Below are 10,586 nucleotides of genomic sequence, written 5' to 3' on the forward strand. Positions count from 1 at the left end.
GTAACAATAATTCTGAAATAAAAGACAGAACCAGAACAGAAACTGAAAGTACGAACATTGTCTGAAAAATAATGTAAAGAAAAGAAATCGAGCCCACTGATTGCACAGTGTGTCCTTAAGGAAATTATTCCCCTTAATGTACCTAAGGTTTTGGAATCTTTCCTTCCAGGATAGAACGATTTACTCACCAGAATAGCGATACAGCAAATTATGGTGACTGCGAACCACTCGAAGACAATATATCACACGAGTTTTAAGAAGTGCAGAAAAGAAGAAGAAGATGTCTCACAGAAATTTTCTAGGAACAATTCTGAGGATTAACAGATATATATAGCATGTTTGCAGTCTTTTGAAAAGGTACCTGTTGGGAAAAAGTTTGTCACTTTTCAGACAAGGTTGCAACCTTTGGGAAAACGGAGGGAAATATTTTAAATTAATCCAGGAAAGAAAGAAACGGGTCGGGTCACGGGTCAGGATTTTCAATTAATTAATTAAATAAATAAATAATATTAATTAATTAAAAAATTAAAGGAAATTTGGTCCAAAAAGATTATCAATCAATTCCAAAGCCGAGTGACGACGACAATAGCGCAAGGGGAGACACTCTTCTTGACCATTTAGCAACATGAAGGAGTGCTTCTACTTTTAAGTAGGAGACTTTTTCTTTCCACCACCAATGTGGATAAATGCTTATTTCATAAAGCAAGAGATAACAAATCATTTTTCTCTCCGCTTCTTTTCCCTCCATTTCCCATTTAACCTATCAATTAAACCTAACATTACATATATAAATACACACGTTTAACTGTAGTTGCAGTGGATCAACTGTGTACGTACCTGATAACCAAATCGAGCTTGAATTTGAGGGTCAAGGTATGATGATTGTTCTACTTCTGGATAAAGAGTTTGAAACCACAATTTTGCATTTCTTCAACTTGTTTTTCCTGGATATCCTTGGCTGATTCAACAAGTGATTCTTTGCATGATATCACCTCAATAGATTTTAGAGTCAGCATGTCTGCAAAGCGAGGAGGGATCTGCTCAAGATGTCGCAATCTTCTTATCACCAAGTGTTCCAGGCATGGAAAAGCATCATCTGAAACATTCCATTCAAAAAAAGAAGGATTTTGTAGTTTCAAGAATTTGAGGCGAGGGAACTGCTCATCAGTCACTTCCCATACTTCGCTTTTAATGGAAACGTTTAGCAGTTTGAGTACCACAAGGCTGGGGAGGGTTGAAACCTGATCAGGTCTAAATACAGGACCATTGAGTAGTGTTAATTTCTTAAGACTTGATGGAAAGTTCAGATGGGTGGCCCAGGTCCCCAAACAACCCCAAGAAAACTTGAGCACTTCAAGCTTAGTAAGATTGTTAAATGCAGGGGAATAGTCATGACATCTCAAAACTTCACATCTCAGTTTTTGAAGATTTGGTGTCTTTACCAATATGTTATTCGCGTCCTCCTCACAAGAAAACCATGCTGAGGCAAGAGTTCTCAACTCGTTCATTTTTGGGGGACTCTTAAGGAGCTCTTCATGAACATTGGATATAGGGATAATAGCACTGTTATATACATGTAGATGGCGCAGCTTGACCATCTTCCAAAGTGTGTCTGGTAATGATACTCGTCTTCCCATTCCTTTAACTATCAAAGTTTCAAGGTTCCAAAGATTGGACGAGAATGATAATGAAGAATCTTCAGAAATTCTAACAGCAACATATCTCAAGCAGGTTAACGCTTCTGGGAAAGAATCAATTACAGTGAATTCCAAATTTAACACCCTCAGAAGCTTGAAGCTGTTAAAAGTGTATGATGCATTGTGTATTGATGATGCTGCAATTTGTGTACCCTTCATCAAGTGGAATGATTGTACATCTGAACAAATTGAAATCCATTTTGAAAGATTATCAAATTGAGAGTAGAGGCATAAGCGCCGTAGAATGCTATGCTTCTGATGGGAAATAGAAGAAGAATTCATATGATCATTGTCCCTGTTAATAGAGAAATCGGTATGATAAGAATACGATTAAAATATATATTGCTTCAACAAATAAAAAAGTTAGATTGTATTACCCTTTAATGCATTGTAGAAAGTTCTCCACCTTGGCTTTCTTTTTACAAAACTCAAGCAACAAGTCATGAATGCGACATGCCTTAGTCTTACCATCAGAACTCTTCTTGGAAACCATCACGAGGTTTCTTCCAATAAGGTTCTTTAAGTAATACTCTGCTATATCCTCGGAAATTTTCTCTTTATGAGTTTTTACCAAACCTTCTGCTGTCCACAACCATGTTAATTTTGAAACCTGTATCTCTTCATCCTCTAGAAATACTCCAAAATACAAAAAACAAGGTTTCAAATGAAATGGTAAATCTTGGTAACTAAGATTTATTATATCCTCTGACTTAGACTGGATGTGTGAACCTAAATTTATTGCAACCTGTTCCCAACAATGTTTTTCCTTCTCCATTCCTTCAAGAATACCTGCTACTAGGACAACTGAAAGAGGTAGCCCTCCACACTTTTGTGCTATCTTTTGGCCAATATCTTCTAAGACAGGGGGGCAACTTTTTGTATTGAACACCTTATCCTTCAATAACATCCAACTTTCTTCGGGTGTAAGTAATCGAAGAAAATGAGGATCACTGACAAGTTTAGCATACGAGGCAACATCACCAAGCCGAGTTGTCAGGATAATTCTACTTCCATTATTGGCATCACAGAAGCATGGGTATAGATCATCCCATGCAGCAGTTTCCCAGATATCATCAATGAGGATAAGGTACCTCTGAACCAATAGAAGTTTGCGCAACCTATCTGCTAATTCATTCTCTGGTAGTTTATCACTTATAATTGTATCCTTCTTAATACCACGAAGAATGGTTAGTAACAAGTCTTTGCGTGTATAAACTTGAGATACACAACATTGTGCACGGACATCAAAATGAGAAACGACTAACTGATCAAAAATTAGTTTGTTAGCTAGAAATGTCTTACCCAATCCAGGCATGCCAACGATTGAGATGACATCCAATTCTGATGATCCTCTGATTAGCTGCCGTCTTAGAGTGTGCATCACCTCCTGAAATCCCACCATCTCTTCTCTCATGCTTGTAATCCTAGCAAATTCTGGAGTATGAGCACTGCCAACATCAGTGGTATTATGCAATACTAATTCAGAGACTTTCTTTTCAGGAATCTCCGCTACCTCCCTCATTAGTTTTGTGATCTCCTCTATGATGTCCGCTGTCCAGAGAATAAGACACCACTCAGGAATCTCTTTGTTTATAAAACCAACAACCAAATGATCCACCTCATATAATATGTCAATCACCTGCATCCGAAAATATTTGAATCCGTCATGCTGCTTCTGAAAGTGCTCCAGTTGCTGCTGAATTGTCCAAAGTTGGCTCCTTATAGAAGGAAGTAAGTTTGAGTAGCGGCTTAGAAAATCCTTCAGGTCGTCTAAAATGATATCAATAGATCCCAGTCCATCAATCTTAGGTAAATTGGAGCAAAATGACTTCCGAGTGAGGAAGTAGATCAGTGCTTGTATACTCTGAGTATCGCCTGAGAAATCAAGAACTGGCACTTGGTTTAACTCCCTAACAGCCACGATGTCAAATGTCGAGTAAACTAGAAGCCCTACATTAATAATTGCTGTATCAAAATCTTCAAGGGCCTCTCTTGGTAGATTGATGAGATTGGTTCTCAAGAAATTGAGCATTGTAATTCGATCCTTGAAAGAAACTCTCTCTTTGTGCTTATCAGTAATGGGACGTAGCTCTTCCATATGGTGTACGAGAGTCTCCACAAATCCAGCTTTATAATCAGCAACATGTTCAGCTTGGATTTTCGGATGGCATACTGATTTTAGAGCATGCAGGACATCAATATAGATCTTGCGGATACATGGTTGAATGGGCTGAATATTCATTTGAAAGTCAGAAAATGCAGCCTTCATTTTAATTGAACGGAAGGGATCCCTCCAATTGCTTGGTACACAAAACCAGGAAGTCATTGCTGCATGACCAGCCACAACTATAACATGAGTGAAGAAAGTATGTTGGCTTTGAGGATCAGTGCATCTGTCTGAAATAAAGTAGACAAAATTTCTCAATAACTTCAACTCCTTTACAATCTCTTCTATTTGTTGCCAAGGAACAAATTTAAACCAAAGATAACTATGAGATATCTTCGGTAAATCAGTGAGATTCATTACAACAGTATCAATGAATCTCTTTACAAATTCGGGAGTAGCAATGTTGGAAGAAAGTGCTTTGGGAAAGGAGTATTTAGCTTTGAGTTCCAACTTAGTCTCCCAGATCTGTTCGTCCAACTTATCGTTCACGGATTTAACATCGTCGAGACAGTTGATTCTTTCGAATTCAGCTGCATCCCAAAGAGCTTGTACTTTCTGTGTAGCATCCCAGCATTCAGTTGTGAAGCTCTGCAAGCTGAGAAACATGTCTAGGAATTGAAAATCTATATAAAGGTGATCAATTGTAGACTTCTTTGGGATGTCTAAATCACATTTATGACGAAACTTTTCCAAACGAGAAAGATCACAATATCTCCCTGTAGACAAATTCTCATTTGAAGAAGGCATCACTCTTTTTTTTTTTTTTTTACACAAGTTTGTGATAACAGTTAGAAAATGAATGAGTAGGATGGTGTGTTAGGGAATTAATAGTGCTTTCGGTTTAGTACATTGAACCAGCAAGTCAACTCTTTACTAATTTCTCCCATGTGAACTCGAATAATATTTTGTATTTAAATTGTTAATCTGCCCGAACACTAAATGCATTAACATTAATTAATCATACAATAATAACAGTTGACTTTGAGGACAAAGAGCATATTCATCTGGATCATCATGTGGAACTCAATTTTTTTTGTATTTAAATTGTTAATATGCCCCTACACACGTGAACACTAAATGCATTAACATTAATTAATCATATACATTAATTAATGACAGTTGACTTTGAGGATATAAAGAACATACTCATCTTCTACCAACTCATTCGTTGCTCTTGGGATAATATTGTTTTACTTTTTTTTCTTTTAACAAATAATAATAGCCACCTCATGAGATGTTAGTCATATGATTTATCATATGTGCTAGTTAATTATGAATACCTTACTAGTAGTTATTTAGTTTATGTTCACAATGGATGAGACAGTGATGGCTATTTGACTCTTCTAAGATTCAATGGACAACACAAAAATTTGTTTTATGTTGAAATGGTTGGTTGTGTTTAAAGTATGTTAGTGGAAACGTGAAAATATAAAGAACAAAGAAAAACAACAATATTTAATGTGGTTCGGATCAGAATGATCTTACGTCCATCAGAAAACAACTGCCTTATATTAACAAAGAAAGGGGAAAAATCTCAAATACAACTAGGAAAATTGCTCTATCAAATATCTACTCTTCTAATATATTTTGCAAATGCCTTAGAATATGAAAAGACAAGAGAGAAATATTTTTGAGGTGTGTTTCAAATGAATCAAGAGCTACCTATTTATAGGAATAAATTCTTGCTCTTGATGTCATCCATGACATCACATTTTGTCTAGATGTCAAAGTTTATCAAACTTTCACCCACCAAGTTTACTAAACTTTCACTACCAAGTTGCTACATTAAAACTATCTAGTATCTTGTCAATTTTAACAAATCTCCACCTTGGCAAGATTCTCCATTTTCAACTTTCTTTCAGCAACTTTTGAATGTGTCTTCAACCTCAACTCTTTCAATCTCCACTATGGTTTGCGTTCCGAGCATGCGTATGAACAACTCCGGCCAAAACTTCTAAGCTTACTGGGCAATCCCGTTGTAAGAAACAAGAAGAATCAAACCTATAGAAAAACTACGGATTTGGGTCGTCATTAATCATTTGATATAGTATTCAATACGTTTGTATATACGTTTATCCTTCACTTCATTCTTTTTCTTTCTGAATTTTGGATGTAAAGAGTCATCTACCAACGCATTTAACTCCATTTGTTAGAATAGCTTCCATTGAGTCTCTGCACCTATCCTTTTTTTTTTGAACCTTTGTTTGTTTTCAGAAAACATGACCCGTTGTAAGAAACAAGAAGAATCAAACCTTTGTTGAACACACTAGCTTCACCTAGCAGTTGTTTTTCCAGAGTTTGCATTAGCTGATGCATACTTCTGCCAAGTCCTTGCAGTGTGCAAACTTGGCAAGCGGGACTATCGTGGTCAGCATGTCTGCAATGTTATCGTCTGTGATAACCTTCTCGATCTTGATAGCTCTCTCTTCAATGAAATCTCAAATGAAATGGAATCTGACATCAATATGTTTGGTGCACTCATAAAATATTTGATTTTTAATCAAATGAATATCACTTTGACTATCACATCTTAGAGTTGATTCCAGCTGAATCAAACTCAATTCTGCCACCAAACCTTTCAACCAGATAGCTTCTTTGACTGCCATATATTCTGCCTCTGCTGTTGACAAAGCGACAATCGATTGTAAAGTTAATTTCCAACTAACGGCACCGCCAACGAGAGTAAAGATGTATCTAGTTATAAACCTTCTTCTATCAAGATCCCCTGCATAGTCAGAATCCACATAACCGAGAACTGAAATACCTTCACTTTTTTGAAAGGTTAGGCCAACATCAGAAGATCCTTTGAGATATCCCAATATCCACTTGACAGCTTCCCAATGCCTTTTTCCTAGATTGGCCATCTACCTACTTATCACACTTACAGAATGAGCAATATCTGGACGTGTGCACACCATAGCATACATAATGCTACCAACTGTCCTAGTATAAGGAAATTTTAACCATTGCTCTACCTCATCCCCAGACTGAGGCATTTGTAACTCTGAAAGATTAAAATGAGAAGCTAATAGTATACTTACAGGCTTGCTCATTGCATATTGAATCTCTCAAGAACCTTTTCGATGTATCTCTTCTGAGAAAGATGTACAACACCATATTCTCTTGAAATCTCCATTCCAAGAATTTTCTTTGCATCTCCCAAATCCTTCATGTCAAATTCCTTGCTTAACAATTTCTTCAAAATATTTATCACTGTGATGTTGTTAACAACAATATGCATATCATCAACATACAATAGTAAATAAATCATAGAGTTACTAGACATTTTCTTGTGATACACACAACTATCAAATGCATTCCTCGAGAATCCATGTGTAGTCATGAATGCATCAAACCTTTTGTACCACTGTCTAGAGGATTGCTTCAAACCATATAAAGACTTCTTCAGTTGGCATACATGATCTTCTTTTTCCTTAACTAAAAAACCTTCCGGATGTTCCATATAGATTGTCTCTTCTAGATTACAGTGTAAGAAAGCAATTTTGACATCAAGCTGTTGAAGCTCTAAATCAAATTGTGCAACCAATGCAAGTAGCACGTGAATTGTGCTATGTTTCAAGACGGGAGAGAAGATCTCATTATAGTTAATTCCCTCCTTCTGACTGAAACCCTTTGCAACCAATTTCGCCTTGAACCTAGCATTTTCCACTTATGGAATACCTTCTTTATTTCTATAGATCCATTTGCATCCAACTGTCTTCTTCCCTTTTGGCCTTTCAAGTAAGACCCATGTCTCATTTTTTGAAGAAACTCCACCTCTTCCATCATGGAGAACTTCCATTGTGCAGCATCTTTACAAGAAGTTGTTTCAACATACGAAGAGGGATCGAGGTTTTTAATCACTTCTTCTGCAGCTAAAAGCGCGTATGCAATCAAATTTTCTTGCTCTATAAGACGTTCCGATTTCCGTATCTTTGTTTTGTCCCTTCCCTTCACAATTGCATATGGTTTATTGATAGCATGTTCTTCAAGATCTGCATCTTTTGACTCTTCAAATTGAGTCTCTTAATCTTTTTCCTTGATATGCTCCACCGGTAGCTCCACCTGCTCATTGTTCTTATTTCTTGATAACTCCACAAAAACTTTATGAGGATGAAGTTTAGAGGATTCATCAAAGGTAACATCTCTACTAACTACAAATTTGAGTAAAGATAAACACCAAAGTTTGTACCCTTTTACTCTATCTACATACCCTACGAATATAGCCTTTTTAGACTTTGGTTTAAGCTTTCCTTCATTAACATGATAATAAGCCGGACACCCAAATATTTGTAGGTATGAATAGTTATAGGGTTCACCTGACCATACCTTATTCAGAGTCTTAAAGTCAATCGCTGATGATGGAGATTGATTGACAATATGAGAAGTAGTGTGAACTACTTCAGCCCAAAACACTTTGGATATTTTGGCTTGTAAGAGCATATAATGATCCTTCACAAAAAGAGTTTTGTTCATTCTCTCAGCAACTTCATTCTACTGTGGTGTGTGCCTGACCGTCTTATGTCTTGCGATCCCATGAACCTTGCAGAAATTATTGAACTTTTCACTGCAATACTTCAAGCCATTATTTGTGCGAAGATACTTGATTTTTCTCTCCATTTGATTCTCAACCAAAATTTTCCATTCTTTAAATGCTTCAAAAGTATCACTTTTTGCCTTTAAGAAACACACCCAAACCTTTTGTGAAAAATCGTCAATGAATGTGAGAAGATACCTCTTTCCTCCCTTCGATGGAAGCTGAGAGGGACCTCATAAATCTGAATGAACATAGACTAGCACTCCTCCCATCTTATGCTTGCCAGTGCTAAAACTGACCTTTTTCTACTTCCTTAGGATGCAATGCTCAACATCTCCAGCCCTCGTGCGCTCATATTGCCCAATCTCATATGCCATAATCTTGCCTTGTCTTCATTAGATAACTGCTGTACTGTAGATGTATTAACAAAGCCAACAATGGTGCTTCTTGCTAGTGTGTAGAGGCCATCTTCCAGCTTGGCCTTCAACATGACTAAAGAGTCATTGTACCTCCTTCACTGAGTACTTGTAACCTTGATTATCTAGAGTACCCAGGGATATCAAATTCTTCTTCAGATCAGGAACATGACAGACTTCTGTAATAGTCATCATGATTCCATCATGGTAGCGAACCCGAATTGAACCAATGCCAACTATTTTACAAGTTGCATTATTGCCCATTACTATAGTTCCTCCACTTTTCTCATAGCTGCTGAACCAATCTCTTCGAAATATCATATGCAGAGTACAACCAAATTCTAACATCCATTTATTGTCATAGACTCCACTATTGCATGATGTTGTTAGTACATATTCATCATCAAAATTATGTACCTTCTCAACAATGGATGCATTCGCCTTTTCTTTGGACTTTGACATAGGACAATCTCATTCAAAGTGTCCCTTCTTGTACAACCACACTCCGCATTATTCTTGTTCACATAAAATTTTGATCTGTGCTTTGATTTTCTTCTTCCCTATTAGCTAGTACGACCTCTTACAAAGAGCCCACTAGTTTCATCATCTTTGTCTTCTTCAAAATGCCTCCACACATCACAAGAGTAAAGTGCTTGCTGTACTTGCTCAAGAGTGATATGCGCCTTGCTATACATCATTGAATTCTCAATATCATGGTATTTTGAAGTCAATGAAAATAGCAAAGCACATGCAAGCGTCTCCTCATCCTTCTTAATTTCTGTAATCTGTAAGTCAATCACAAGTTTATTGAATGCATCTAGATAGTCTTGAAACAAAGTACCCGACTCCATCTTAAATGTGTGAAGATGCCATTGTAACAACATCCTTGTTGTAACCAACCAGTCCTGGTAAAGCCCTTTCAGCCTATCCCATAATTGTTTGGTCATCTCCTCAGTACTTGTATTCACTTTACAGAGCACGTTCGGTGCAAGGGATAATTGGATTACACTTAATGCATCTCATTCAATCTTTGCCTTGTCGAAAACTGATGTGTTATCGGGGTACTTTTTGTCAATAGCGTGGATTGAACCTTCCCTCTGCAGTAACACCATCATCTAGATTTTCCAGATATTGAAGTTGTTGCGCCCACTAAATCTATCAATTTCTAACTTCATGGAACTCATTTTTACTTGTTCTTCCTCTTCTACTACAAATTAGTTAGAAATACAGAAAATCAAAGTAATTCTTTTATGATGTGGAAGTTCAGACTATGTTGTAACCATAGAGCATACTTAAATAGAACCTTGGCTCTAATACCAATTGTTAGCGAAAACGTGAAAATATAAAGAACAAGGAAGAACAACAATATTTAATGTGGTTCGAATCAGAATGATCCTACGTCCACCAGAAAACAACTGCCTTTATATTAACAAAGAAATGGGAGAGATCCCAAATACAACTTAGAGAATTGCTCCATTAATTCTCTACACTTCTAATGTATTTTGCAAATGCCTTAGAATATGAGAAGACAGGAGAGAAATGTTTTTAAGGTGTGTTTCAAATGAATCAAGAACTACCTATTTATAGGAATAAATTCTTGCTCTTGATGTCATTCATGACATCACATTTTGTCAAGATGTCACAGTTTACCAAACTTTCACCTACCAAGTTACTACATTAAGACTATTTAGAATTTTGTCAATTTTAACAAATTAGAATATAAATGACTGCAGAAGGGTATACTTATCTTGTTTTTTCAGTGTTCTGTA

At 36.6% G+C, this 10,586-nt stretch overlaps 1 protein-coding gene and 1 pseudogene across 1 annotated transcript; both read right to left on the bottom strand.

Annotated features, from left to right (window-relative positions):
* Positions 1-366: 366 nt before the first annotated feature.
* Positions 367-4,611, bottom strand: LOC129879820 (putative late blight resistance protein homolog R1B-16). Its single transcript, XM_055953548.1, has 2 exons — positions 2,075-4,611; positions 367-1,992 (listed from the first exon to the last, which is right to left on the bottom strand). The coding sequence occupies exons 1-2, from the start codon at positions 4,609-4,611 to the stop codon at positions 888-890; spliced, it is 3,642 nt and encodes a 1,213-aa protein (XP_055809523.1). The 3' UTR covers positions 367-887.
* Positions 4,612-6,913: 2,302 nt separating this feature from the next.
* On the bottom strand, positions 6,914-10,001 carry LOC129879821 (uncharacterized; annotated as a pseudogene).
* Positions 10,002-10,586: the final 585 nt, after the last annotated feature.

The sequence above is a fragment of the Solanum dulcamara genome, chromosome 2 (genome assembly GCF_947179165.1).
Source record: "Solanum dulcamara chromosome 2, daSolDulc1.2, whole genome shotgun sequence".
NCBI classification, from domain to species: domain Eukaryota; kingdom Viridiplantae; phylum Streptophyta; class Magnoliopsida; order Solanales; family Solanaceae; genus Solanum; species Solanum dulcamara.